This window comes from Aureobasidium pullulans (genome assembly GCF_000721785.1).
Source record: "Aureobasidium pullulans EXF-150 unplaced genomic scaffold scaffold_12, whole genome shotgun sequence".
Lineage (NCBI taxonomy): Eukaryota > Fungi > Ascomycota > Dothideomycetes > Dothideales > Saccotheciaceae > Aureobasidium > Aureobasidium pullulans.
The window spans coordinates 376,586-403,628 of record NW_021941032.1 but is presented as its reverse complement, the minus strand read 5'-3'; the positions used below and the strand labels follow the sequence as shown (position 1 = coordinate 403,628).

General features: G+C 50.4%; 14 protein-coding genes across 14 annotated transcripts; 5 read left to right on the top strand and 9 right to left on the bottom strand.

Annotated features, from left to right (window-relative positions):
* Positions 1-1,304: 1,304 nt before the first annotated feature.
* On the top strand, positions 1,305-2,974 carry M438DRAFT_276316 (nucleotide sugar dehydrogenase; the record flags this gene model as incomplete). The annotated part of the gene is made up of 3 exons (XM_029900842.1): positions 1,305-1,349; positions 1,427-2,668; positions 2,840-2,974. 3 exons carry the CDS (start codon positions 1,305-1,307, stop codon positions 2,972-2,974), a joined length of 1,422 nt encoding a protein of 473 aa, XP_029759300.1.
* A 1,347-nt stretch (positions 2,975-4,321) lies between these two features.
* Positions 4,322-5,405, top strand: M438DRAFT_276288 (TPT-domain-containing protein; the record flags this gene model as incomplete). The annotated part of the gene is made up of 2 exons (XM_029900841.1): positions 4,322-4,921; positions 4,977-5,405. The coding sequence occupies 2 exons, from the start codon at positions 4,322-4,324 to the stop codon at positions 5,403-5,405; spliced, it is 1,029 nt and encodes a 342-aa protein (XP_029759299.1).
* A 237-nt stretch (positions 5,406-5,642) lies between these two features.
* Positions 5,643-6,827, bottom strand: M438DRAFT_398097 (cyanamide hydratase; the record flags this gene model as incomplete). The annotated part of the gene is made up of 3 exons (XM_029909336.1): positions 5,643-6,311; positions 6,379-6,587; positions 6,760-6,827. 3 exons carry the CDS (start codon positions 6,825-6,827, stop codon positions 5,821-5,823), a joined length of 768 nt encoding a protein of 255 aa, XP_029759298.1. The 3' UTR covers positions 5,643-5,820.
* A 794-nt stretch (positions 6,828-7,621) lies between these two features.
* On the bottom strand, positions 7,622-10,789 carry M438DRAFT_41795 (uncharacterized protein). Its single transcript, XM_029910088.1, has 5 exons — positions 10,625-10,789; positions 10,487-10,552; positions 8,340-10,428; positions 8,022-8,286; positions 7,622-7,968 (listed from the first exon to the last, which is right to left on the bottom strand). Exons 1-5 carry the CDS (start codon positions 10,682-10,684, stop codon positions 7,827-7,829), a joined length of 2,622 nt encoding a protein of 873 aa, XP_029759297.1. The 5' UTR covers positions 10,685-10,789; the 3' UTR covers positions 7,622-7,826.
* A 119-nt stretch (positions 10,790-10,908) lies between these two features.
* M438DRAFT_346751 (glucanase b) lies at positions 10,909-12,448 on the bottom strand. Its single transcript, XM_029905757.1, has one exon. The coding sequence runs from the start codon at positions 12,341-12,343 to the stop codon at positions 11,024-11,026; it is 1,320 nt and encodes a 439-aa protein (XP_029759296.1). The 5' UTR covers positions 12,344-12,448; the 3' UTR covers positions 10,909-11,023.
* An 889-nt stretch (positions 12,449-13,337) lies between these two features.
* M438DRAFT_346750 (uncharacterized protein) lies at positions 13,338-14,857 on the bottom strand. Its single transcript, XM_029905756.1, has one exon. The coding sequence runs from the start codon at positions 14,826-14,828 to the stop codon at positions 13,389-13,391; it is 1,440 nt and encodes a 479-aa protein (XP_029759295.1). The 5' UTR covers positions 14,829-14,857; the 3' UTR covers positions 13,338-13,388.
* A 490-nt stretch (positions 14,858-15,347) lies between these two features.
* On the top strand, positions 15,348-16,583 carry M438DRAFT_346749 (uncharacterized protein; the record flags this gene model as incomplete). Its single annotated transcript, XM_029905755.1, has 3 exons — positions 15,348-15,536; positions 15,593-15,662; positions 15,783-16,583. Coding segments are annotated over exons 2-3 (698 nt in total), but the record flags the coding sequence as incomplete, so codon positions are not given.
* Positions 16,408-16,992, bottom strand: M438DRAFT_346748 (uncharacterized protein). The gene has a single exon (XM_029905754.1). The coding sequence runs from the start codon at positions 16,907-16,909 to the stop codon at positions 16,622-16,624; it is 288 nt and encodes a 95-aa protein (XP_029759293.1). The 5' UTR covers positions 16,910-16,992; the 3' UTR covers positions 16,408-16,621.
* Positions 16,993-17,250: 258 nt separating this feature from the next.
* Positions 17,251-17,747, top strand: M438DRAFT_276462 (uncharacterized protein; the record flags this gene model as incomplete). The annotated part of the gene is made up of 2 exons (XM_029900855.1): positions 17,251-17,430; positions 17,505-17,747. The coding sequence occupies 2 exons, from the start codon at positions 17,251-17,253 to the stop codon at positions 17,745-17,747; spliced, it is 423 nt and encodes a 140-aa protein (XP_029759292.1).
* M438DRAFT_346747 (supernatant protein factor, C-terminal domain-containing protein) lies at positions 17,505-18,738 on the bottom strand. The gene is made up of 4 exons (XM_029905753.1): positions 18,529-18,738; positions 18,453-18,477; positions 17,934-18,395; positions 17,505-17,877 (listed from the first exon to the last, which is right to left on the bottom strand). Exons 1-4 carry the CDS (start codon positions 18,679-18,681, stop codon positions 17,867-17,869), a joined length of 651 nt encoding a protein of 216 aa, XP_029759291.1. The 5' UTR covers positions 18,682-18,738; the 3' UTR covers positions 17,505-17,866.
* Positions 18,739-18,896: 158 nt separating this feature from the next.
* Positions 18,897-20,029, bottom strand: M438DRAFT_276557 (thymine dioxygenase; the record flags this gene model as incomplete). The annotated part of the gene is made up of 3 exons (XM_029900863.1): positions 18,897-19,135; positions 19,186-19,624; positions 19,673-20,029. The coding sequence occupies 3 exons, from the start codon at positions 20,027-20,029 to the stop codon at positions 18,897-18,899; spliced, it is 1,035 nt and encodes a 344-aa protein (XP_029759290.1).
* A 746-nt stretch (positions 20,030-20,775) lies between these two features.
* M438DRAFT_406705 (carboxylesterase family protein) lies at positions 20,776-22,576 on the top strand. The gene is made up of 2 exons (XM_029909863.1): positions 20,776-21,355; positions 21,404-22,576. The coding sequence occupies exons 1-2, from the start codon at positions 20,879-20,881 to the stop codon at positions 22,445-22,447; spliced, it is 1,521 nt and encodes a 506-aa protein (XP_029759289.1). The 5' UTR covers positions 20,776-20,878; the 3' UTR covers positions 22,448-22,576.
* Positions 22,577-22,848: 272 nt separating this feature from the next.
* M438DRAFT_321358 (putative MFS allantoate transporter) lies at positions 22,849-24,598 on the bottom strand (the record flags this gene model as incomplete). Its single annotated transcript, XM_029902916.1, has 4 exons — positions 24,359-24,598; positions 23,210-24,301; positions 22,978-23,151; positions 22,849-22,923 (listed from the first exon to the last, which is right to left on the bottom strand). Exons 1-4 carry the CDS (start codon positions 24,569-24,571, stop codon positions 22,849-22,851), a joined length of 1,554 nt encoding a protein of 517 aa, XP_029759288.1. The 5' UTR covers positions 24,572-24,598.
* Positions 24,599-25,038: 440 nt separating this feature from the next.
* Positions 25,039-26,905, bottom strand: M438DRAFT_375564 (putative dihydroxy-acid dehydratase; the record flags this gene model as incomplete). The annotated part of the gene is made up of 2 exons (XM_029908588.1): positions 25,039-26,226; positions 26,279-26,905. The coding sequence occupies 2 exons, from the start codon at positions 26,903-26,905 to the stop codon at positions 25,039-25,041; spliced, it is 1,815 nt and encodes a 604-aa protein (XP_029759287.1).
* Between the last annotated feature and the right edge of the window lie 138 nt (positions 26,906-27,043).

Genomic DNA, 27,043 nt, shown 5'->3' with positions numbered 1-27,043 from the left:
CAGGATGACACGTACTGTGCTGCTAATAGAAGAGACCAGGCCACTGACAGAGTGGGATGTCGTGTGTGTAAACAGCGTAATTAGAGTTACGAGGACGACAGCAAAACCAAAGATCCACCTCGGCTTCAGGATAGAACGACCAAAGTCATTGACCGACAAGTCAGACCTTGACAGGGCCGGGATAGCCATGGTGACGACGAGAAGAGAAAAAAAGGTCGCGCGCTCTCACAGGCGCATAGATTCGAGAAGAGTATGGGTAAATGCAAGCAAGGGATCACGGCGGATTGTGGATAAGCGACAGAAGACAGAACGGGGGCCCCTGGCGGAAGCAACAGGAACTGCTTTCCCGAACAAAGTCAAGAAATCAGAAGATCGAGTCGAAGAAGCTTGCAGGGGCTCCCTTATCGCACGGCTACATTGCACTTAACTTGATTACTAGTAGCGGTCGAGCTGGCAGCGCCGACACTGACAAGGCCGCACAGCTGACGGCGTCTTGCGATCCATCTGCACGCTGGAAATAAAAGGAGCCACGGACGCGCGTGGCGTTATGCCCAGCACATGCCAAGTTGCTTGTCGACAAGGGCAAGATGTTGTTGTTTGCCGGGGTCCAGCTTGGAAGGGCTTACGAGTCATTCAGCACGCCATCAAAAAACTTTATGGCGACTGCCATGAGTTGGCGACTTTGTTTCCGACACGGTCAAGATTCAGCCTTTCCCGCCAAGGTTGCAGGATACGAGCATATCATGATTCTGCTTTGCTGTATATGAATCTCATCTGATGAGATAATGCCATTCGGTCACACAGTGCCGCAAATCGCTGATCGAGGCGTCGCATCATGGCAGACGGGCAAAGAATGCACTTTCACCCTGAAGCGTTTCGCTCGCCCGCCAGCTGAGAAGGTCAACTGGTCTTGACAAGCCCAGAGTCCCCTTTCCCGGCGTCAAGCATTGGTCAATTCCAAAACCCGGCTCTTTGTACAGAAGGAATCTTGTCCCGCGGCGGGGGCTACACAGACCGTCTCCCACTGGAGCCTCTCTTGTACAGGGCGAGTAGGCCGATCACAAACGGGCCCCCCTGGTTCCAAGTTTCTCCGTCTGCAGCCTGTCCTCGGCCCTGCAGCCATGGGCCAAGGCGGCGCGTCCCTCGCTTCAAGGAGACATCTCCCTATCGGTTTCCTGTTAGTGCTGCCCATATTGCCCAAGGATACTTAGTCTTTTTCGTCGTGCTTGAAACATTCTCTCCTTCATCACTCTCACTTCTTGTCTTTTCACATTCTTTCCATTCCAGCGTTAACACTCTACACGATGGCTCCTGTAAAAAGCGTTTGCTTTATTGGCGCCGGCTTCGTCGTAAGTTAATCTTGCTTGAATACGAGCTGCCACGAGGCGATCTACCGAGCATGGCTGACATGCTCCTTTAAATGCAGGGCGGCCCCAGTGGTGCTGTACTCGCTCTCAAGAACCCCGACGTCGAGGTCAGCGTTGTCGACCTGAGCGAAACCCGCATTGCAGCATGGAACTCCGACGCCCTCCCCATCTACGAGCCCGGTCTCCTCCCTGTCGTCAAGGAGGCGCGTGACGCCGAGGTCCGCCCTCAGAACCTCTTCTTCACAACCGACGTCAAGGGAACCATTAAGCGCGCAGACATCGTCTTCATCTGTGTCAACACCCCCACCAAGACTGCCGGTATTGGCGCTGGAAAGGCCCCCAACATGGCCTACTTCGAGTCTGCCACCCGTATGATCGCCGCTGAAGCCGAGAGCGACACCATCATTGTCGAGAAGAGTACCGTGCCCTGCAGAACCGCCGCCAACATGAGAGAGATTCTGAAGGCTGTTGGCAAGCCTGGCGTCAACTTTGAGATTCTGTCGAACCCTGAGTTCTTGGCTGAAGGTACCGCCGTCGCCGATCTCATGAAGCCCGACCGTATCTTGATCGGTTCCATGCAGACCCCTAGCGGCCTCGAGGCAGCAGAGGTCCTCGCTAACCTTTACGGTAGCTGGGTACCCAAGGAGAACATCCTGAAGACAAACATCTGGTCCTCCGAGCTTGCCAAGCTCGCTGCCAACGCGCTGCTGGCTCAGCGTATCAGCAGTATCAATGCCCTGAGCGCAATCTGCGAGGCCACTGGTGCCGATGTTGGCGAGATTGCCTACGCCGCAGGTTTGGACAGCAGAATTGGCTCCCGCATGCTCCAGGCTTCGGTCGGCTTCGGAGGTTCGTGTTTCCGTAAGGACGTGCTCAACCTTTCCTACATGGCCGAGACTTTGCACCTTCCCGAGGTCGCCGCCTACTGGCAATCTGTTGTCGCTATCAACGAATGGCAGAAGTCTCGCTTCACCAAGCGTGTCATCTCAACTCTATATGGAACTCTTACCGGCAAGAAGATTGCCGTCTACGGTTTCTCCTACAAGAAGAACACTGCCGACACTCGTGAGAGTGCCGCTATCTCCGTTGTCAAGGATCTTATCGCCGAGCAGGCCAAGGTTTGCATCTACGACCCTCAAGTCACCAAGGCACAGATCTGGGAGGAGCTCGATATCAATGGATGCCATCTCGCAGACGTCGAGAAGTTCGTCACCATTGCACAAAACCCTTACGACTGTGCCTCCGAGTCGCACGCTGTCATCGTCTTGACTGAGTGGGACGAGTTCTCCAACAAGGATGTCGTTCCTGCCAAGAAGAATGCCGGCGAGAACCCCCAGCAATTGCTGCCCAGCCCGGTCGCTTCTGAACACAACTCTGACAACGAGATGGACATGACTCCCGCCGACAAGTCTGCACGCGAACGCTACAACCCAAAGACTGCAGTCAAGCACGCCGAGGCACAAAACGCCAAGGTCGACTGGGAACAGATCTTCGACATCATGGAACGTCCGGCATTCGTTTTTGACGGCCGTAGAGTGATTGACGCCGGCAAGTTGCAACGGCTAGGATTCCGCGTCGAGTGCATCGGCAGAGGCAACCCATTCTAAACTCGCAAGGATTCTGGTATTCCTTTTCTATTTATTACTTCTTTTGGGCATGATCATGGCATGATTCAAAAACTAGAGGGCGCATCTGGGAATGTGGTTGGGTGGGTTTCATGTCTATACATACGTTCTTGTAATTACCATATTCAACTAATCGGCGCCATGCGCTTGAAGTCATTGAGATATACTTCCCAACATCTGCTATCGTCTACCATCGTACACGATACGTGGTTACGGTGATGCAGCCCAAGAACCCGAGATCCATGCTCATGCCGCGTACCGAGAAGCGGGTGTGGTCGGACATTTGCGTCCGTGACTGATGGATCCCGAGTGGTTTGAGGTGACCCGTTAGCTCTCGGGGTGGATGCCAGCCATGAGCGCCAACAAGCCGTGGCGTCTGCTTGTTCATGCAGCCTACAGTGAAAATAGGGCTGTCAATTCTCCGGCCTCGGCGCCAGAGGATCGGACTTCCGACTGCATACGTGGACTCGCATACTATTTCTTTGTTTCAAGTAGTAGATGTGCGATCAGCTCCCAGTGTGTGGTTGGTACTCGATAATCACGTTCCGATATATTGATAGTCGAGTAGAATTCTGGGACACGTGAATTTGCCGATCGTGGAGCTTGTTTCCTCCGCTTCCCGAAAAGTCAACTGCTTTGCGAGAAACCCTTGCAATCTCCACAGACCCCACCATGATAGGCGATATGTCAAGACATTTTCCGTGCGCAGATCCTTCACGTCTTGGCCACCGTGATGTTCATGGTCTTGTGTCGTGAGCCAACTCCTTTCAAACGGACAATAACAGACAGCTGAGATGGGACACAACGGTCAGGATTTGTCGAAACGGTCTGTCCTTGAGGTCGCAGGACGTTGCACTAAACCGTCTGTTTTCGCAATTTGACCACACTCGAGAGATGAATCCTAATTACCCCCTTGTCAACCGTCGTCTTTAGGCTGGGTGAGAGGCCTTGTTCTCAGCATGTTCGGTCGCGATTACATGCTAGGCGCACACTTGGCACCGCACGCATTTAGAGAGGGGCGGCTGCATGCGGGCCCCTTCCCTGCAACATGACTACGTAGGTCTGTGGCCGCCGTGGGAGCTTATCTGTTGATATATTAGCTAGGGTGGGCTGCCGGAGGCTTGAGCGATAGTTTTGTATTACATCGTCCTCTCTACCGGCCTCGTATTCTTCTTTCCTCTCCAATCCATTCGTCCATTCCTTTTGGCTTTGCACATACCTTGCTACCATCTGACATTCGTGGCCGGCCCCCCCTTTACAACCACAGGCATGGCTTCATTATCCGAGAAGCAACCGCAACTATCCATGGACGAGTCCGAGTATGGCGACATGCACGCAGAGCAGCGCCAGAAGCTGCTGGGTGACGACGACGTCGAGAAGCAGTCAGCCGTCGAGGAACAAACACAGGCGAAAAGCGCACAAGAGGGCGCCGAATACCTCGTATCGACCCGAGTCAAGATGATCTGTCTCGGACTCTACTTCGCCATGAACCTGGGCCTCACACTATACAACAAAGCCGTGCTCTCCAAGTTCGCTTTCCCATGGCTGATGACCACACTGCACGCCACCTGCGCGGCCATTGGATGCTATGCTCTTCTACTTGCCGGCCAGATCAAGCTGTCATACCTCACAAGGCAGGACAACTATGTCCTGGTGGCATTCTCTGTCCTGTTCACCATCAATATTGCCATCTCGAATGTATCGCTGGAGATGGTCTCTGTTCCTTTCCACCAAATCGCCCGCTCAACTTGCCCCGTCGCAACCATCTTGATCTACCGCTGGTTCTATGGCCGTTCCTACGCGAAGGCTACATACATGGCTCTGATCCCCATCGTTCTCGGTGTTGGACTCAGCACATACGGCGACTACTACTTCTCTCTTGTCGGCGCATCTCTTACTTTCCTCGGTGTCTTCCTCGCTGCCATCAAGGTAAGGACCTGAATCCATCCACGTATCTTTTCACTTTCACTGACAATTCACACAGACTGTCGCAACCAACCGCCTCCTGACTGGCAGCCTGAAGCTGCCCGCCCTCGAACTGCTACTTCGCATGTCTCCTCTTGCCGCCGCACAATCCCTCGTGTACGCGTACTGCACTGGAGAGGTCACTCGCTTTTCCCAATTCGCCTCAGAAGGTGGCCTCACCTCGAACGTTGTCCTTGCTCTGCTCGGAAACGGTATCCTCGCATTCATGCTCAACGTCACATCTTTCCAAACAAACAAGCTTGCCGGTGCCCTGACCCTGAGCGTCTGCGGTAATCTCAAGCAATGCCTTACCATTCTCCTCGGTATTGTTCTCTTCAACGTCCGTGTTGGACCCGAGAACGGTGCTGGCATGTTGGTCACTCTTCTCGGCGCTGCCTGGTACAGCAAAGTCGAGTTGAGTGTCAAGAAGCCCGCCCCGAGATCATGATTAATTCGTCCTTCTTTCCTTTGTCATCAAACAATATCACTGCATACACGAATGGCGTCTTTCTGGATCATCAAAACCTTTTCACCACACGCTTGAGAACCACCAAGCTACTTTTCAAGTTAATGTATATAACTCTTCACTTCTTTCAATCTCTTCGGCACAAATATACCGAACAAAATCTCAATTCTTGTCAGACTTTTCCAACAATGCATCAACGTGAGAATAATGAAAACACACGAGACTTGTAAGAATTCCTATTGAGAGCTTTACTAGAATACTCTTCTCTCTGATACCTCATCACCGTTATGCGTTCCCATAGCCTGCTAGCTAACCATGGTGACCACAATTATGGCGAACCTCAGCATACCGGGTAAGATGCTCCACGCGCGCAGGTAGGTATCACTCCCCATCGAACTCAGTCGTATGGACGCATCGTCTCATTGGCCTCCACCATCTCAGCAAAGCCCTCTATCTTGGTCGTGTGTGACCATGGCTTGACCTTGCTTTCCTTTCTGACAGTCGCAGCAAAGCATCCAGTCCAACCATCTCTTGGGTAAGCCTTGACAACATTCTCAATCGTCTCCTTGTGGACCAGCTCAGGATTAGCACCTGCATTGTCAAGCAAAGTTGCAAAATGGATGACGGCAGTCAGAGTGGATATGTTTCCGGTCTCTCCCACATCTTGGTGTCTGATGATGGTCTCACACACTGATTCAGCGGCAGACTGCGGAGCTCCGTTCTGGGTCAGGAGGTTCAGGGCTTGAATTCCACCTTGGAATTCGAAACTCAATTGCGTGTTTTTCATGTTGTCCTCGGTGGTGCCAATGTCGTGCAGCAAGCTAGCTAGCAAGTAGGTCTCTGGACTGTATCGCCATTCGGGAAAGTGCTGCATGGCGATGGCTTGGCCTGTAACATGTCATGTGTCAGTGATGATGTAGGTTTGCGTGACGTGGAGATCAAGGCATCAACATACCAAAGTAGAAGACGCGCATGCTGTGGCTGAAGGTTTGCTCGGGCAAGTGGTCCTTTGCATGTTTCATGATGCTGTCTACGATGGGGCTGGACGGCAGTGGCAGATCCGAGACTTGTAGGGGTGTGGCCTTGGACTTGGGGTTCTTGCGATTGGCGAGGAGCTTCTCAAGGCTTCTTGGGACTGCAGTCCAGCCATTGTCCTCGACGGTTCTTTGACATGATGGATTTGTGGTTGAAGGCGGTGAATTCACGTTTGATGCTCGGTGGCTTGGAAGGCTGTTGCTTGCAGGTGGATGAGTGAAGGAGCTGTGTTGGATGCTTGAGTAATTGAGGCTGCTGCTCTTATAGGTCTCGAGGGTCAGATGGGAAAGTTCGTCAGTACGAGACGATTCGTAATCTCTGTGCAACTGTTATGGTCTTTGACAGGGCGCGGATTTCGTCAGATGCCATCATGCCGAAAGCTACCCCACGTTAAGCTTTCACCCCGCCAGATGTTCCAGATGTTTCAGATTTCAGCCGCCCAGACGAGCGTGCCTCAGGGACAATCCTCGACTGTGCTACGGTCCCAGTACTGACTGCTGTCGATGATGGCTCCTCTTCTCCATACGCGCTTACGTTTAGCCAGACTGCAAAGACAATCAATGTATTCTTCTTGTCTAGCTCATCACTTGTACAACTTTGCTGATGTTCGAGTATCTACTCGACCTGTTCTCCGATACGCATTACGTGAGGCAGCCCTACATTCAACTGCGTGAGAAACCTAGACATAGAATAAAACTAAGAACACCATTGATAGAGTGGCTGTGAGAGTTCAACGCAACTTCTGGGCCATCGAGGATCATCAGATTTCGGTCGAAGACCGTAACGAGGACTTCTTGCAGGCAATGACAAAACCTTTCAGGCTAGCTGAATTGGGTCAGAGGTCACGAGTTTCGAGCAAACCCAGAAGACCTCTCGAGTGCAGCGATAGCGTATGTCTGGTTCCTGTCAAGAGAATTCTCTTCAATGAAATAAACTGCTTCATGAAGTCCTTGATATGATGTACATGATGCTATGGAATGATGCTCGATGGCAGACTATCGTTGAGTGACTTGAAAGCCCTTCTTAAGCTGATATCTCCCAGATTGCCAGGTTCTTGCCGGCCTTGTTCTTTTTCTCCCGCTTGCTTTGGTTCATCTCGTTCAGTTTCAACATGGTTTCGCTGGATTGAGCGAACGCAATGACTAGCTCACGCATGCGACCTGACTCCATGAAGCACTCTGCCAGGCCAGTCTTGTCGTTGGCGACGTCATTTGCCAACTCCATGCTTCTCAGCAGGTGGTCGCGGCTGATCATGTGTGCAGCGGCGCAGAGCACTGCGTTGTAAGCAAGTACGATCTCTGGAAGATACCAGTTGCGGATCTTGATCAGGTCGGCGGCTTCATCATCTGCTTTCACATCAGTTCAGAGCTACATCGTAGGTAGATGTGGATCCTGCGTACCATCTTTGGCGTGCAGGAGAATACCGCTCAAGACGGGCTCAATAGCAGCACATGTGTTCTCAAAGGCTGCCTTGACCTTTGCAGGTAAGGAGCTGGGCCGCGGGACCTTGCTAAAGCAGCAGTCAGTATATGGTTTATGGTCAAAGAATTCATCGATACTAACGTGGCATAGTCATGCTCCACCCTCCTCCAGACATTCAGAGCATCCACAGCTTTCACAAGCAGGCTAAGCTCGTAATACCCTCTGCACTGCTTCTGGAGGACGCGGAGCTTTGCGACATGCTCCACATCTTGTAGAAGCAACGAAGTCTCCTCGCGGTCCATCACATTCACGGATGTGCCCAGGATGGATCTGGATTTCGCACCGCACAGCATGTCGAAGGAGAGTTGATCAACAAGGTGAGATGCTTCTTGGAAGCATCCGCTTACTGTCAAGAGTGTTAGCATGTCGTAGAGATGAGTAGTGGCATCGTAGACTTACGCAGCAACTTTCTACAAGCATAGGCAAGAGTCTGGAATGTGATATCCCATTGGCCTTCGATGAGGTGGAAGACACCAAGATGGTCGGCAATGCCTTCGCCGCCTTGACCATCCTCGACGAAATCCAACTTGACTCTTTGACCAGGGTAGATATCCTCTTTGGAATTCTCAATGATTTTGAGGTTGCGCTGCCCGTTGGACTTGATAGGCAAGACTTCTTCCATGAGGTACTTGGTCTGTTCAATCAGTACAGCGACTGTATCAATGCCATACATAGCCATCAGCTTAGTAAAGTGCATCTTCTCCTGAGGTGTCTGTACATCGGTCATGGTCTGCGCAAGCGATTTGGTTCCACGAACAGGAGACATTCGGGCCGCGTAGACTGGCGTGAGATCCCATTTACCAGCCGCACGCAGTAGCTGAATATAGGCAGCGATGATGTTGTCGAGGGCTTGGGGATCGGTCTTGGTATCTGAAAGAGGTTCGTGGAACTCGCGAAGCATCAGAACCATGTGAGTGACGATTCTCAGAGAATCATAGTCGTTGAAAATGACGCTTTCCCGCTGGGTGTCTGGAGAGACAGCTGTACGCAGAGGGGCAATGGTTGTTGATGTGGTTTGGTACCAGGCAGCATCAGAAATGGCGGTTGCTAGATTCTTGCACAAGTCGCTGAACGTGTCAGCGATGAGGCTGCCTTGAAGCAACTTAAGGGGCTGTTGAGCCTCCTGCGAGGTAGAGGATTGCTCCATGAGCCGCCTAATCAGATTTTGAGCAACATCCTTCTGGTCGCCATGGTGCCTCAGGGAATCGAATAGAGCGAATCTGTTGGTAATGCCAGATGAGAATCTCTCCGGGAAGCTTTTCTGTAGATACTCCTCGAGCTGACCGATCAACAACGAGTTGTAGTGGGCAAAAATGCAGTCGTCCCAGCTCTGACAAACCCGCTTGACCGAGTCCAGGTCGCCGCTGAGTACACCGTAGACAGCTGCTTCATACTCATCTGTGCTTCCCCCTTGCACAAGACTGTAGCACATGCGACGCCATAATGAACCAGCGGAGGCTCCGGGAAGAGCAATGTTTGCATCCGAGTCGGAAGAAGCAGCCATGCTCACAGCACGCCAGCTCTGGTTGCGTTCAGAGCACCATTGGCAAATATCGAACCATGAATGACCACGTCTTAGCATTTCCCAGCAAGTCATCCAGAGGGCCCTTTCCGAGTATTCGTCAGCCTTTTCCAAAACACGGTATTGACGAGTGGGGGCGTCTGGGTCCAGCGAAGATACCAAAGGCTCGTTGCTGTGGGTGCGCTTTACGTCCAGGGATTCCGGCGAGGCGGTCGAATAAACGCGCATTCTCTTTGTGCCCTTGATTCTCTCGCGAGTCTCCATCCAGCCGTTGAACCAAATGCCAGTGCCTCTCCCAGACTTCTTCTCCAGCTCATCGGCAATGGCTTCGATGTCACTTTCGCCATGATTGGCAGCGGCTTGAAGCCATTTCACGACCAGATGTCGCTCTCTCGCCGAATCGTTGTCCAGTGTGAAACGTTCCCAAAGCTCGGCGTCGGATGTGTATGTGTTCTGTGTTCCTAGTTCTGCCAATCTTGCTTCCTTCTCTTGTTGACGGAGCTGTTTCTTTGGTGAATATCGTAGGTCGAGCATGATGCGGAACAAGTCCCAGGTGTCGAGTTCAGCCTGCCATTGTCTGAGGGTATCGAGCGAGGTTTGTGCGGGCATGTCGTCGTCGCCATCGTTGTGTGTCACAGGGCCTACAATGGCCGTAACACTGGAGCTTCGTATGGGAGATTGAGTGACTCTCTTGCCAAAGTCGTTCTTCATCTCATTGACGCGCTGAGCATCGTGACGTTTCTTGAGCTTCTTGACCATGCCACTTGCAAAGTCTCTGTATCCTTGGGTCAAGTCGATAGCGGCGTCGTAGGCATCCTGGCCGTGTAGGCGGTCATTGAACTTGTCGAGCGTCTCTGCGAAGTGGTCGACTTCACGGCCAACGCGATCGGCCATGTCGCGCAAAGGGTTGATTTGATCGGCAAGCTGGTTGATAGGTACTAGTGCACTTCGATTTGTGTCGCCGTTCTGCCGTGGCCGAGTTAGTGGTTTGATCGAGGTCTCAGTCGCGACGAGGAAAAGGCACCTGGGAAATGGAGTAGCCGTTGGTGCGCGCAATATCGGCAAAGGAGTTCGTGTTGGTCTGAGAGGTCTGTACAACACAAAGCGCGTCAGCTTGAATACTTGTAGCAGTACAGACTTGGTAGCTTCGATAGATGGTTACCTTGCGGTGGACGGGCTTGAATGCGCCAGAGCTGGCAGTCTTCCTCGTCACGGGTGCCATTGTTTATGCCCACAGTCAAAGTTCGAGTAGAATCAGACGCCCTGGGTATTGATATGAAATAGCGCGTCGAGACAGCTGTTTTGGCGAAGGATTGACATGTGGATTAATTGCTTGACGTCTTCGCAAACATTCACTTCGCGTTTCCATCCTGCCAAGACACCATCAACAAGCCCGACAAGACAGACAGCTCAAGCTTGCTTCAACTTCTACTCGAGTAACTTCTTGACATCAATAACATCAAAGCTATGTTTCATAATGACTAAAAGTATGCAATCTGTACAAAAATGTGGTATAAACAAAAGGAAAGCTGCCAGCTCACAGAATCATCTTTCAACATGCCTACTGCATGAACTTCTTCTTCCAGCCACTTAGTTTTCCGCGGAGTCCACTACTCTTCCTCTGTGGGATTGGGGGACGACTCTCTTGCATCGGCTGTTGCTGTCCGTTTTCTTGAGGAGCAGCAGCTGCTTCAGCACCTGGAGCAGGTTCCGACTGTTCTTCGACTGCTTCACTGGTGGTGGCAGGAGCTGTGTCTCCAGCATAGACTCTGTTGCCTCCCACAGCAATTGTGAACAGAGCAGGTGCGCCGTCGTTCACCTTGCCAGACTGATCCGCTCCACCCTCGGGCTGCACATCATCGTATGCGAATCCATATCCCTTCTTGTCGAGATTGCGCTCGTGTACGATGCGACAATAATGGTTTGTAGGATCGGTCAAGTAATAAGTGGAAGGATCCGAGGGCTGTTGAGTTTGGGTCACCAATGTGGTGCGGATGAATCCAGCGGCCAGACGAGGAATGATCGCATTGCGAGTGCCGTTAGGTCCAGTGGTAAAAGGACCACTGTTGCAGCCGAAAATGTCCGCCGTGTTTGGCTTTTGGAACGCCTCTTCACCGATGACTAGCTGGTTGTTGACAACCTTTCCTTGCAGCTTTCCTGGGCCAGCTTGCGTATCGAGGGTAAATGCCCTGTTGTCTGAGCTGTAGTATTGCCAGACTTGGTCGACGTATGGTTCGTAGTAGCCAGCGAAGTTTGCTCCAACAGCATCTCCATGGGAAGGATTGAGTACACGGAAGTTTTGTCCATTTTCCTGAACGATCAGTTTGTCCCATGGCTTTCCGTCCTTCTGTGCTTGAGCCTTGAGATCATCGCACACCTTGTTGAGTCCATCTGCTTGCATACCAGACACGTGCTGAATTGCGCCAGCTGAGTTTTGAAGGGTGATAGCAATGGGAACATTTGACACGAAATCGACGTAGCTAATGTTGGCGTACAATTGAGCATCATTGAGCGTGAACTCACAGAAGCCAAAGTTGACCTTTGCATTCGGGTCACTCGGATTGAGCACAGAAGGCTCGACGAGAGCTGGCCCAGGGTTGAGCAAGAAATTGAGCTTGCTGTCAATTGAGAACCAGACACGCCCACCGGCAATTTGAGGGACAGTGGCAGTGACAGAGTTTCCCGGCTTGCCGAGTGGGATGGCACAGTCTTTTGCCAGAGGTGATCCAATGGCAGGTGGGTTCTCCGGATAGTATGGTGTCTTGCCATCTGCTTGTAACAGTACACGTCTACCATCAGCAATGTTGATACCTGTTACATATGCCCAGACATTGCTCGAGTTGCTATTGTTGACAAGCTTGAAAGGTAGAGAAGCGACCATAATGAAGTGATCGGTCGCGTCAGAGAAGAAAAGCCCAATGAAGATAAAATGCTTATGAGTATTGAAGAGCCTACTCGTACTTAAATATGTACAGCTTCTTCGTCTATTGTCTCGTGGAAAATGAAATGCAGACTCACAAAAAAGCTGAGACGAAACCGCAACAGCAAGTGCTTGGGAGTGACGTCTTCATGCCAACTTTCTGCAGCCAATCTCAAGCCAGAGAAGCACTTTTTAATTTACTTTACAACAATCGTTGTAGCCGCCATGGATCCGACTGAAAACGCATTGTGTGTGTGCTAGCAGTATTCAGTTTGGTGTACATGGTCGTTGGAACTGTGTTGCAGACTGAGGCGTGAAGCCCCGAAGAAGTACACAAGGCTGCAGGTCATGTGGCAATGTCAGACTACACATTTTCGACTGTTAGATCTCCGCCTACTCTGGCTTAGAGAATTGGCGCTCTGTCTATATGCAAGTCTCCGTGTCCACTTGAATAACAATGACATGTGCCACAAGCCTGCTGATTGACACTTGCCAACCACGAGACTCAGATGCAAGACAGCAGTAAGAGTCCATTATGGTGAGTAGGGCTAAGCTGCTGAAAGCTATGAATGTAATTGTCATACAACATCTGACCGTACATTATGAGTGAATGCGTGGCTGATGGTGGATGAAGTGGCCGCACGTTGCTTCTCGAACACAGCAACAGAAAAAGCTCCGACGCATCGATGCCCATCACATCATCGTGAACGCCTTCGACTGGAATCACAAATAGGGCTGGAGGTGTTTAGGATGTGCCGGTGAGGACAGCTGGAGTGAAATTCTTGTAGACACCGGTAATATATAGTAATCATGATGCTCCGAACAAAGTCAGGGTCACATGCGCGGCAGCAAAACTGTTCAACATCGCCAGGTGAAATTCAAGAAGTGATTGGGCCGATGACTAGAGAAGTTGAATTGGTACATGATCAATTGGAATTCGCTGCAAGAAGTATGTGATGCTAATGGAGGACGCTAGTAATGCAATGAACAACCAAAATATCTCCCTTCAGTCTACCCTTGCCCTCTTCTCTGTATGGACATCTTCTTCATCCGCTTCATCCGAGTGCTTACGCTTGACACCCTTGTCTTCGGCAACCGTAGTGTCATCAAGATCGAACGTGTTGGCGTCCGGATCATGCAGCGCGTTCACAATCTTCCTTGTCCCCATATCATCACCCTCTACTGTCTCGTTCAACTCTGCATCCACCCATCCTTCTGTGTAACTGCCTCCGAAATCGATGATCCAGAGTTTTTCGTCCTTGTCTACCATGAAATTATCCGCTTTGGCATCGCCCCATACTAGATTGTGCTTATGGAGAGTATTCACCATCTCTTCAGACTCAGAAGCCCAGCGATCGCGTTTAGATTGTGGCACATCCGAATCGAGAAGATGAGTCAATGGCTCGGCGCCTGGGATGTGTGTTTGGAGGAACCCCATCATCTCAGTCTTGCCATCTGTGAAGGATACCAGACCTTGAACTTGGGGTACTCGTATCACTTTTTGCAAGCCGAGTCTCTCGATGTCTTTCATGATCTTGAGCTCACGCTTCGTAGGACCGGGTTGAGTGGGATCAACGACCTTGAGGAAGTGGTGGTCATCATTGTGGCGGACTAGTGTGGGTACGGGGCCGGAGTCTTCGACAACTTCCAAATCTGATGCTTTGAACCAGGGGACGTCGAGGTTGAGGATATACTTTGGCAGGGTGACGGCTGGTAGGAGGTCTTGCATTCTGTTTTCGAGCTCCGTAGTCGCTTCCAGTTCGGTGGGTGTTACTTTGCCGTCATTGCATTGCAAAGAATAGAAGTGTGTTGACGGGTGGTACCAATCGTGAGCGTTGGTGACTTGCATTTCGCTCCTTGATGGAGCATGTTTCTCGACTTCAGCTTCCAGGTGCGACAATATCCAGGCTTGTAGTGCATCCTCAGGATCGTCTTCTGCCTTGTCGTGATCTTCGAGCACGATGCCGCTGTCCCTAGAAGCAGCAGTAGGACTTCGGTTGCCCTTTTCACATTGAGGACATGTGTATTCGTCGATCGAGGCTCCTTCTTCTTGGGTTATGCCGACGCAGTCGCCATGGTACCATTCCTCGCAGCTGTCGCAGCCGATCATGAAACCTCTATCGGGTCCCCGGCAGATGCAGTATGTATCTTGTGTATCTTCCTTTTTTTGATCTTCCTCTGCGTAGTCCGCTTCCGGATCCTTGGACAATTGGCGAGATCCTTGAGACTGATGTCTGGCCTTGTCGCTCAACGCGTTGAGCAATCTTGAGTATTCTTCTAGTGCCTTGCTGTCTTGGTCTGTGGAGGACTGGAGTTGTTTCGATTCGACGATTACATGGAACCTGACTCCGTTGGACAGAACAGTCAATGCGGAATCATTGTTCTTGTCCTGAAAGAAGTTGAGAACGTGTGTCTGCTTCATTCTGTGTCCTGCTGAAGCCGACATTGTGTCTGAAATAGAAAAATTGAATGAGAAAGGTAGAACAATGGAGAGGACCTACAGGGATGAGGGCAGTATGGAAGACGCGATCTCTTAAGAAGAAACCACTTTACGCGCTGACCTACCGTGGACTTCTCGCGCTCGTCATTGATGTCAAAACATATCAAAGGCGTCATGGTTCCTAGATCTGCGAGCGGCTCTCAATTTGATTTCCAGATCGGGCGCACTAATGAGATTAGGTTTCAATCTTGGCGAGATCTGATCTCATGAACGCACAAGACGCATCGTTTTCCAGCCACGCGATGATGCGTTTCTTGTTCTTTCACACATACCAGCAGAACAGAGAATACTAATGTTCATTACTCAGCCTGAGACCACCGGTTCGCGGGACTCATCATACTGAGAAGAAGAAGATGTAAGCAAGATCTTTGAGGCATTAGATGCCTTGGATGTCAGGAAACGAGAATGATAGTGGATCTTTCGGGTGAGTCAGCAATCACGTGATTCCAATACCAGCCCAGCTGGCTCATCTTCATTGGTCTAGTGGTCATGATTTCCGCTTGTCATGAGAGTTCCTCTTGTCAAGCGCGGGAGACCGGGGTTCGATTCCCCGATGGAGAGCTTTTCGTTTTGTCGTGCATGTCTCAACAGAGGCATGCACTTCTTTTGCTCAAGGATGTCTTTGGTTCGATTGTGCTTGTTGTTGTGGAATAAGTCAGGCTTGCTGAATTTGTCGTATTGATGCCAACGCGTTGACTTTGATAGTCAAGAAGGATTCCGCGGAACCTCATGATCGCTGATCTCTGCTCATGAATCCTTCGATCAGGCAGCCAGGTCAAGGTATAGTAAAATCAAATCACCTTGCCATCCCTCTTTTCTCAGCAACCAACACAATGCTTCTTATTCCTACTTTCTTTACCCGTACAACCTTCCGCATCCTCCTCTTACAATCTTTCCTAGCCTGGCTATGGATCCACCTCGTTCAAGCCCCTCTTCCACTCATCCTCAGTATCACCATTGGGACCACAATCGGTGCATCAATCAACACACTCAAGATCACGTTGGACAATTCTTTCGGCTTTCCTTTACCTTGGGAAACACCTTATTTTCTACCTTCACTGTTAGACGAATACATCCTCGCTACTATGCCCGATTTGGCTATTTTGTTAGGAGAACCGCCATGTTCGACAAGGATAGCGAGACTGCACCCTGAGACAAAAACCTGTGAGCAGAGGTCGGCATATGCTTGCGAACAACATGCAGTAGGCTTTGAAGGAGGAACATTGGAGTTGACGTTTTTGAGGGCTTGTTATGAAGACTACGGTGTCTCTAATGCGAAGACTCAAAAACATCATAAGAGATGCCACTCGAATACCGAAATTCTACCCGAGTTGAGCATACTAGCTTGCACAAGAGCGAAACAACAAATTGAAAAGAGCACGGGAGTGTGCTTTTACATACCGCCCATAATCGACTGCACGATTCAGTACTCCAAATGGGATCTTTTACAACCAATGATCAAGTCTGCTGGTTTCAGTGGCAAGGAGCACCTGGAGATGGGTGCCTGTGAACGGCGGATATTTGGGGACAAGTATATTGTGGACAGGTTCAGATGGTTGAAGTTTGATTGATACAAGAGCATCCATTCCAGACACTGTTTTTGTCGAATGAACGTCACTCACTCTACATGCTTCGAGGGTTTGTATGCAAGTCCAGGTCCACGTAGTACCGGAATGTGTATCGCAGAGGATAGATGCAGTCATCTCTCGTGAAGGAGCTGGTCTGCTCTTGTCATTCCCTCAATCCCTCCTCAGAGCAGTCTTGATCCTCCTAAACTCACCTCCCTCCCTCGTCCTCGCAGTCTTCCAGACGGCAACTCCTCCTACTACCACGAATAGCACAGACTCCCAGCCTGCACCCCTTAGATACACTATGATGAGGAACAGAGCGAAAATGGAGAGAACCAAGCGGATGTCGGTCGTGTGTGCGGTAGAGGATGTGCGTGTAACGTGGGTGAAGAGAGGGATGTGCCACGGTTCGTTGGTCGATGAGGATTGCGATTGCGATGAAGAGGCTTCTGGATCCATTGGAAGCTCGAGTATGGTGTTCGCTTAGGCTGAGGTATATGTCGTTGCTACTCGAAGCAGACAAAGTCGTAGGAGAAAGAGCGAGTTGATGGGAAGAGTCGTGGTCGTGAAGAAGGCGCATTGGAATAATAAACGCCGCCTAACCCCGCTCTTCCTCCTCCACCAACCGGATCACCCCTCCATCCGAAGCAGACATCGGCCATCTCGAAATAAACAATTCTCCGAAAAGACATGTATCTAGAAGAAGCCTCTTTGACTTTCAACAAGTCACATCCTATTCATCGACCTTCCTACAAAATCATTCTAGACATAGACCGGGCGACATTCACATCTACAGAATCATGGTCCTAGAAGCCGGATACCCGAACACAACAGGTTTCCGCAAAGTCGTCAAAGCAACAATTCTGGTCAAGAAGAAGCCAGGTCTTAGTGATGCAGATTTTATATCACATTACAATACCAAACATGCAGAGATGGCCAAGGAAGTGCTGTTGAAACATGGGTGTATAACGTATAGTCTTGTAAGCTCTGCCCTCTTATCCTCTCGACACTCCGACTCCGGACAGCATTCCGCTGATACCAGAGGTTGGTCTAGACATATCACCTTCAACGCGACAGAAACATAATGCAAGACATGCTAAAGGGCAAAGCAAATCTTCTTCCATACGACGCCATCTGCACATTTGTGTTTCCTGATTATATGGCTTTTGCGAGGTTCATGTATGATCCGGCGAGTAAAGCATTGACGGGCGACCATGACAACTTCATGGTTGAGGAAGAGATGAAGATGATGGTGGGTGATGAGTTTATGGTCATCGAGGGTGGGAAGCTTGTATGAGGCGACAATGGGTTGACTGAAAGTGGGATATAGCATGACAGGGCATGACGAGCATATGGAGCGTTTCTTCTTTTTGTGTATAATGGGTTCGCAAACTCGGGCTTTCTACTGCGAATTCTTTACAAGTAACCTGTACAAAGCATGTCAGCAAGTGTCTTGTCGTTAAGGATAGTAGCAGCATCTCACCCTTGCGACCGGTCTGGAAGAACATTCTCACAATGAAGACCTGAAGACCAGCCATGCCGACCATCATCAAGCTCTCGATGATGGAGAAGTTGAAGATTCTCTGCTCGGTACTCCTGACGGTTGAGAAATTCCTGTTCTCACGGGTTCTGAAGTACTTTTGCTGACGGGTGATTGTGCTGAGCTGGCCACTGAGCTTGAGCACCGAGTTCTCGAGGGCCGAGGTCTGCTCGACGTTGGCACCCTGCTTGGAGGGGATGCTGGCGGCGCGGGGCTCGTTCTCGATGGAGATTTCAAAGTCGATCATCTTGTCGGCGAAGGTGCTGATGCTGTTGTCGAAGCAGAAACGGTATTCACCAGCCTCGTTGGCGGTGAAGACAAAGTCGCCCTGGCGTTCCTTTGTGCCATCGAGGATAACTCTTTCTTTGCCAGGCTCTGCCGTGGGTCCATGGACTGAGTAGTCGACTGTGATTGCGTGTTAGACTGAGGGATGAGGATAGGAAAGGTAACTTGTTGATGTACCATCGAAGGAGCCGCCTGATTGGACCTGTGTGTCGCATTAGCCAAGCACCACGAGTCCAGTATGTAAGAAACGTACAGCAAAGTAAAAGGCGACCTTTGCGCCCTTTTGCTCAATGTGCGAGTAGAAGCACTCCTTTCCGTTAGGAGGGAGCTTGTATGTCAAGGCTGTCGCTGAGACGAAGGACGTCAAGAAGCCCAAAAGGCTGAGCAGGGCGAATAGAGGTGCCATGTCGAACAAGACTGCGACAAATTCTTGCGGGCTGCGACAGAAAGAAGTTGTTGTTCAATTGTTGCTCCCGTGAGCTTTACGGACACGCTTCACCCTGAAGGGACGCCATGAGCACAGACCCCCTGTAGAGAACCTGTAGAGAAGTCCGGGGTATATAATCTTTTGTTTCCACCCGCGAAAAACAATCCACTCTTCTCCGATCCTCTTCCCGCCCATCACTCGTATTGCAACTTTGCCCTCATCGTCAGATACTCTCCCGCCTTGATCGGCTCATACTTCGGAGGTCCGGTCAAACTCTTGCATTCATCCATGCACTGCACTACCGTATCCATGTCTGGCGTCAAGAAATACGGAATTGAATATCTTTCTCGCGTCAACCTCTCCTCACCCTCGAACCTGTCGGATAATCGTGGCAGTGTCACTCGATGTAATGTCGACTTGAGGTAGTCTAGTGCTCGCATCAGACGCTTTATGCCCTCTGTAACGCCGAAATACTTCACCTACCATTGCTCCACCTCATCAGCATATCTCCTACATTCATCATGAGCCCGTTCTTGATTGGTGTAGCATCAGTGAATTTGCCCTTCTCGTTTGGGTCCTCAACTTGGAGACCACCGCAGTCATCTTGAAAGAGGAGTGTGATGGAGCCCCAATCTGTGTGAGCTGGCATTCTTGCCGACGTCTGTTTCTCTAGCTCTTCCGCTCTGATGGCCGGATAATGGAGTAGACGCAACTGATTGTAATTACCAGAGTGCACCTTTGTCAACGCGTCTGCGCTGTCAAGCTCCAATCCTATGGCTAAGGCAGTGAGAATCGTTTGAGCCACTGCATTGCATCTCCAGTAGAAGGACAAGCCGAACTCGCCGAAGCCAGGGAGAGTGTCTTCAGGAAGCCATACATTTGGCATGAAAGCGTTGTTTTCGCTCCCGATCTCGTAGCTTTCCTGAACGAGTTTGAGTTCACGGTAGTTTCCATGAGCGTTGTTACTTACTTTGCAGTCCTTGACTTCTCTCAAAGCTTTGCTGATATTCTCATCATCTGCATCTCTTCCATACACTTGAGACACTTTTTCGAGACCCGGATATGAGTATCCTCGATGCACATCCGGCCCAGGAGCATGTGGTGCAAGCATTTTCTGGTCGTGAGGCAGGTCAAATAACTTCTTGGTCCAGTCGAAAGCTTCGTCCATGACCGCCTCTGGGATGCCATGATTGATGATGTACACGAACCCAACATCATGACATGCGATGACAAGATCTTGGGCTATCTGCCGACGCCGATGCTCATCGTTCCAGCCTGCAAAGTTCACGATAGGGATACCGGATTCTATCGAGATTGAGGAAGACATCGTCGAGAATCAGACCGAGCCTACAGCAAATCGAACGACGGTTCAGGTGGAGAAGATTGTGGTCATGGAAGGTCTGAAGGGCTGATCATTCTGGCAGGAGCACAGGAGTACTGAGTGCGGGGTCGTGGAATACGGATCGCTGTCACCAAAGCTCTTCTTCCACACTATTGATCTACCTGTTAGCGATCCATACCTGATCTCTTCATGTAAATGTGGTGGTCTATCTTCTAATTTCCTTCCAGAACACAAAATGGCGCAGATCTGCCTCGGACTTCGCTCATCGCTGAAAAGCACCCCGAGCTGCCTCCGCAATTCTCGCAGACCTCGAAAATCCACCCACGACATTCTGCATATCCCCATGCCTGATCGTCTGGCTGGACGATTGCTGTAAACAAAGTCACCCATGTCTGTGACGGTCTCACGGCTAGAGCGGCCATGCAGCGTCTGTATGGAAAAATCGCGCGGCCCTGGCGTTGCTCGGCAGCGGAGACAACGATGGGAAGGATCTTGGTGGACACATTGCTCAAAGGATACTTCCGAAGACCGATGATAGAACAATGCCTTAAAAACGGTGTGTGATCAGCAGCTCCGCTCTGGCGACTCGCAATAGATACAGAAGGCCGATCTGCCCACCTCAAGCCATATCTTCAAGCATCTAGAAAACGGTACTATCTTGTGGTCTCAACATTAAGATGCTATCGGTCATCTGCCTTCTCCTGGGTCTAGATCTTGTTTCCTCCACGCCTCTCGCTTCGAAACATGCACGGAGCTCTACCGTGCACCTTGACTATGCTACCTATCAGGGTGCTGCATTAGACACCGGTGTCACTCAGTATCTTGGGATGCGATATGCATCATCACCCACGGGAGAGCTCCGTTGGCGCGCACCTCAGGATCCTCCCACAATTCACCGCGTCCAGAATGCTACGCAAGTATGTCAATGCTGTATCTCGCACTTGCATCATCCCTGACATGCCTCAGTTCGGAGCTCTGTGTGTCGGCATTGGAGAGAGTGTGAACATCAATCGCACGGAAGATTGTCTGTTTATCAATGTGTATACTCCCAACAACGCGACCAGGTCATCTAAGCTACCGGTGTGGGTATACATTCCCGGTGGTGGATACGCAAAAGAAACGAACAGCAACTACAACGCAACAGAGGTCATCAGAGCTTCTGGCCAGGATATTGTGTTCGTGAATTTCAACTACCGCGTCTCGGCATATGGATTTCTAGCCAGCAAGAAAGTGAGAGAGGACGGCGATCTCAATGTGGGCTTATTGGATCAGAGAAAAGCTCTTTACTGGGTGAAGAAATACATTGCTCAGGTAAGTCGAGCTGCTTCCACGTCGAACGAGCTCCACTGAGAACTCTAGTTCGGCGGCGATCCAAATCACGTCGTGATTCACGGTGTGTCTGCTGGCGCTGGTTCGGTTGGAACACATCTCACTGCATACGGTGGCCGAGATGACAAGCTATTCGTCGGCGCCATAGGACAAGCTCCATTCTTTCCATGTCAGAATGATATCTCACAATCGGAATGGCAATTCGACCGCTTCGCTTCTGCAGTTGGTTGTTCGAATGTATCGAATCAGTTGGCTTGCCTTCGAGCACAAAATCTAAGCACTCTCCAAGCAGCCAACATACCATCGCCCTTTCCCGGTCAGACTATCACTCCACTTTTCTACTATCTTCCTGTCATCGACGGTGATTTGATACAGGAAGCCCCGATCCTTCAATTCGAGAGAGGCAAACATATCAAAGTGCCTCTCTTGGTTGGCGATACGACGAACGAAGGATCAGCCTTCGCCGCAAATGTATCGACACCTGCCGAAGTCTCCTCCTTCTTGGCGGCCAACTGTCCTCGTCTCCCTGCATCTGCTCTGGAAGAGGCAAACAAGCTCTACCCCCTGATGAGTCCTTTACCTCGTCATGCAGTCTACTTTCCCTCTGCTTCTGCCGCCACCGGAGAATCTACATTCATTTGCCCTGGACTGTTGATGTCTGAATCTCTATCTCGCGGTCAGCGTAGCAAAGTCTGGAATTACCGCTTCGATATTTCCACCGTGGAAGAGACAGCCGCTGGATTAGGTGTGCCACATACCTTTGATACACCAGCGATTTTTGGTCCATATTATCAAGGTCCTGCAGTAGCGGCATCTCTCTCAGTACAACCATTTACGACATATAATGCACCCATCGTGCCCATCGAGATGAATTACTATATCTCCTTCGTCCGCACCCTGAATCCGAACACCTTCAGAGCTAAAGATGCACCTATCTGGGAGCCTTTCGAGGGAAAGAATGGACAGCAGAGATTATTATTTGAGATCAACGGGACTACGATGGAAGCTGTTCCTAAGGCACAGCAGGAGCGGTGTGACTTCTGGTACTCTCTGGCGGAGATTGACGGAGAGTAAATGAGATTGCCTCGGTGAAAGACTGTCGTTACAGGCGAATAACTCACTTCGCTCCTTTATATTCTGGTTTACCACGCGAAGACTGTATGATATGGGGATATGTACCACTGGAAATATCAGAGCTACCCCTCATCAATATCATGGTTTTGTTCGAGGATATTATCGCCGACATGTGTTCACTCAACTCGTGACACGCTTCGACACATGTGTTTGATATGATTGAACATGATAGACATTACTGCCTTGCGACTCGTGACGCAAATGACGTAAAGTACAGAGTGGAGTAGCTTGAGGAAGGGACTGTTGTGCCGTAACTTCCTGGCGTACTCATTAGAGCTTCATCTCGTTTGCTCTTGCTTCTGCTTGCTTGGGCCCGTTTGAAACGTGACCAACCGACGCGATTACAGAGTGTAAATAAACTCAGGATTTTCCTTATCCGTCAAGTCCAAAAATTCTTGGTTCTCAAGTTTCACATACTGCATTCATCATCAGCAAATAGATTTACATCTTGATCTGGAGCGACCACTTACGCCGGGTTGACTTCTGATCTGAGCCTTGAGCTTGTTCTGGTATCGACAGTAGAAGTAGATTGCGTAAACAAGGAATGCCGCAATGCCCCAGCAAACAATGATGGTGACTTCGGCGGGCACGTATTTGGGTGCGTCTTTAGCTTGGAAAGTCTGAGGACCGATGATGTTGCCAACCTGAAGTTGTTGTCAGCCTATTAATCTTGATGTAGCGTGGAGAATGATATCGACTTACACAATATCCAATCAGATACATAGCAGCCACTGTCGTCTTCTTCGTGTAACCAGCCACATTGGAAGAAATGAGTGACAGCAAAGCCACAAAACAGGTCGCAGCACTACCAGTGAGATAGTAACCAATCAGCTTGCCTACATTCATAGTATCAGGCAAACAGACAATGAGCAAGACACCCAAGATGGAAAGCCAGAGACAGGAAGTTGAGACCAGAAGACGCGAGCCCACGCGATCGCCCAGCCAGCCACAGGCAATCAACGAGACCACCTCTACTGCACCAGCGGGTGTGCCGTAGAGTAGTGACTGCTCAGCTGTATAGCCAAATGACTCAATAAGCAAGGAAAAGAAGTTAGTGAGTCCACCGTTAGGTAAGTCGGCGATCAAAGCATAGAAGAAAAACATCCATGCCAATGGGTCTGTAAGTGCTTCCTTGACCTGATACATCTTGAAATGCTTATTGCCGATGCCTTGCTGATTTATGCGTACGCGTTCGACAGCCAAAAGCCTCTCATCAGGCGTGAGGAAGCGAGCATTAAGCTGGTTATCAGGCATGAAGAAATAGAACAGAATTCCGACGACCACGGTAAGGAGTCCAGTAACTAGAAAAACGATCTTCCAAGGTTCGATGGAGGCTTCGTGAGCATCAGTACCTCGAGCAATGCCATAGGCGACTAGACCACCCAAAATTTGTGCCCAACCATTGAACGAAAACCAAATTCCTGTTCGCAAGCCTTGCTCTTTCGCCGTGTACCACTGACTAGTGAAAAGTGCAAAGCCAGGTGTGACTGCAGCTTCGAACAAGCCCAAGAAGAATCTCACCGCAAGTGCACCTTGAAAGCTTGCGACGGTGGAGAAGCAGGTCAATGTTACACCCCAAGCGATGACATTAAAGGACGAGTATTTGCCCAGAGGTAGGCGTTGAAGAAGGCGATTGGTAGGATATTCCCAGATCAGGTAACCGAAGTAAAACATACTGCCTAGCCATGAGTATTGTTGTCCATGTAGACCGAGATCTTTCTTCAGACCCATGACAGAGGCGTAAGAGATGCAGGTTTTGTCGAGGAAGTTCAACATGTATACCACGCAGAGCAGCTTTGATAAGGTCAGTAACCTTGGTAGCGACGGTATTGCGTATGGCATACGACTCACGGGCATGATGTTCCAGTCAATCTTTCGGAGAAGTCTTTTATTGGTTTCTTCGTCCAATTCAATCACTTCGCCAACTGCGGCAAACGCTTTCATCGCATCATCAGCGTCGTTAGAGTGCTGGAGTATCTTTTCCGACACTCCATTCTTGCCATCGACAGGACGAGGAAGCTCCTGTACAGCTTCGGGGTCGTGAGTCTGCTTCTCATCGGACATGGTGAAGGTAATTGGTGCCACCAAAAGTGTGGATGAGGAGAAACACTAAAGTCTTAAGTACCAGCGATTGAGGATGTTAACAATTGACGCAACACTTATACCTTCTCCATTAGTGCATGGTCACACTAGCCTCTGTAAAACACGATAGGTCAGTATGAAGTATATGCATGTACTACCCCAGCATATCGGCCTATCTTATCATGCATGCGGAGATAGGCTGAGCCGCGGCCAGGTGCGCCAATGGCATGGTGATTTTCTGCCAGAAACATACGACTCGGGGTTAGTGTATGTACCGGATTGGCTAGAGACAAGGAAGTACCAAGTGCTTAGTAGCAGATAAGAATGAAAAAGTGCTTGATAACTGGAACAAGCTCCACTACCTTCTTATCTCCGATATCCGGCGAACCTACGAGTACCCAAGAGCCGAGATCCCAACTCGACAACACTGCAGTACCTGGAACATCTGCTCACACGTTTTTTGGTCCCTCAGCAGTCAGAAAGTCGAAATCACAGCCCAACTCTGCTTGATTGACACAACGCTCATACAAGCCTCGATAACCTCTCGCGACCTTCCTCGCACGTCCGACACTGCGGCACTCAGTACTCTTACTCTTGCTGTTGATACGCCGAGCAATCTCGTCATCCCAGACTCGAAGATTGAGGCTTCTCGTCTCTAGGTTGAAGTCAATCATATCTCCATCTTCCACAACCCCGAATACAGACTCAGCGACAGCGGACTCAGGTGAGACATGCAGTATGATAGTGCCTCCCGCCGTTCCACTCATCCTACCATCAGAGATACGAAGCATGTCCTGCACACCCTGTGCTGCAAGCTTCCGAGGAATAGGAATGACACCGGCTTCGGGCATTCCAGGGTTACCGATTGGCCCCACCCCTTTGAGAACGAGGACCGAGCGTTCTGTAACATCCAAGTGTGGGTCATCTATCCTTTTTGCCATGTCTACAGTGTTCTCGAACACCACAGCGGGTCCGGAGTGAATTAGCAGACGGCGGTCTTTGGATGCGGCTGCCTTCAGGATAGCACCATTAGGCGCAAGGTTTCCCATTACGACTGCAAGGGCTGAATGAGGATACAGAGGTTGTTCTAAAGGGCGTATGATCTCGTAGGTATAAGGGAAGGGCGTGAAACATGCCGAATCGAGCTCTTCTCCCAGTGTTTTGCCAGTGACTGTCTTAGCGTCAAGGTGCAGGAGCGGACGTAGAGCTGTCAATAGAGCGGCCATACCACCTGCGTTGTGGAAATCAGTCATGTAGTTGGCCCCGCTCGGTTTTAAATCAACGAGCAGCGGTGTCGTGCGCCCAATCTGGTCGAAAGTATCGAGGGTCATTGTTCCAGCCACGTCTGGGTGACGGTTGATAATTGCCATCAGATGCACTACCGCATTGGTGGAGCCCCCAATAGCTTGTAGCACAATCATAGCGTTCAGAAATGATTCCCGAGATAGCACAGTCTGTGGACGACTTTTTTCCTTCATCAGCGAGGCTGCAACCGCATTCTTTCCTGTTTGTTCCGCGACCCGAAGTCGAGCAGCCGACACGGCAGGGGCTGATGCGCCTTGTAGAGGCATCATACCCAGAGCAGCCGTAATGCAGGCCATGGTACTAGCTGTCCCCATCACGCCGCAAGTTCCAGCCTGGAAACACTGTCAGCTTGTGTTGAGATGCATATGGGAGATCTTGGCTCACAGTCGGAGCCAACTCTTCATTGACGGACGAGATATCCTCGATATCAACGGCACCAGCCCGAAAAGCTGCCCAGTTGCTTCGACAATCTGTGCATGCTCCGATACGCACGCCTTTGTTTGAGCCGGGCATCATCGGGCCCGCGACCAAAGGGAGTACTGGCTTATTGGAAGAGATACCACCCATCAATTGTGCCGGGACTGTTTTATCACAGCCGCCAATCATAACGCAAGCATCCAAAGGCTGTGCTCTGATCATTTCTTCGGTATCCATGCTCATAAGGTTTCTGAGGAACATACTCGTGGGAGTGGAGAAAGACTCATGTAAGCTGATAGTTGGGAAGTCAATGGGAAGTCCTCCGCTTAGCATGACGCCTCTCTTCACAGCCTCTATGAGTTGTGGGACCTGAGCATGACATGGGTTGAAGCCGGAATGCGTGTTGATGATGCCAATCACCGGACGGGATAAGGCATCGTCGCTATAGCCAGCAGCTTTGATGAAGACCTTTCGGAGAAAAAGAGAAAAATGCGCATCTCCGTAAGATGTCAGGCCCTGTCGAAGGCCTTGACCATCGTCGATGCTAGAAGACAGGTCGTAATCGGAATTGGTGGAAGCATTCAACTCGGTCATGATTGATGCGCATGTACTGATCTATTTCGTAGATGGTTAACAGCCCGCCGAGTATATGTACTGCATGCTGAACCATTACCTCCGTCAGGGGCGGAAATTCCGGTTGACCCTGCACAACTGTTCTAGTAGTGACGGAAG

Coding starts and splice junctions, on each gene's coding strand:
- M438DRAFT_406705 (XM_029909863.1), top strand. CDS start 20,879: ATGCATCATCACCCACGGGAGAGCTCCGTTGGCGCGCACCTCAGGATC. Junction 21,356..21,403: donor TGAAGAAATACATTGCTCAG/GTAAGTCGAGCT, acceptor TGAGAACTCTAG/TTCGGCGGCGATCCAAATCA.
- M438DRAFT_41795 (XM_029910088.1), bottom strand. CDS start 10,684: ATGGCACCCGTGACGAGGAAGACTGCCAGCTCTGGCGCATTCAAGCCC. Junction 10,553..10,624: donor TCAAGCCCGTCCACCGCAAG/GTAACCATCTAT, acceptor TGTGTTGTACAG/ACCTCTCAGACCAACACGAA. Junction 8,287..8,339: donor TGCTTGTAGAAAGTTGCTGC/GTAAGTCTACGA, acceptor CACTCTTGACAG/TAAGCGGATGCTTCCAAGAA.
- M438DRAFT_346747 (XM_029905753.1), bottom strand. CDS start 18,681: ATGGCACCTCTATTCGCCCTGCTCAGCCTTTTGGGCTTCTTGACGTCC. Junction 18,478..18,528: donor AGGTCGCCTTTTACTTTGCT/GTACGTTTCTTA, acceptor TGCGACACACAG/GTCCAATCAGGCGGCTCCTT. Junction 18,396..18,452: donor ATCAGGCGGCTCCTTCGATG/GTACATCAACAA, acceptor ACGCAATCACAG/TCGACTACTCAGTCCATGGA.
- M438DRAFT_346751 (XM_029905757.1), bottom strand. CDS start 12,343: ATGGTCGCTTCTCTACCTTTCAAGCTTGTCAACAATAGCAACTCGAGC.
- M438DRAFT_346750 (XM_029905756.1), bottom strand. CDS start 14,828: ATGTCGGCTTCAGCAGGACACAGAATGAAGCAGACACACGTTCTCAAC.
- M438DRAFT_346748 (XM_029905754.1), bottom strand. CDS start 16,909: ATGGATCCAGAAGCCTCTTCATCGCAATCGCAATCCTCATCGACCAAC.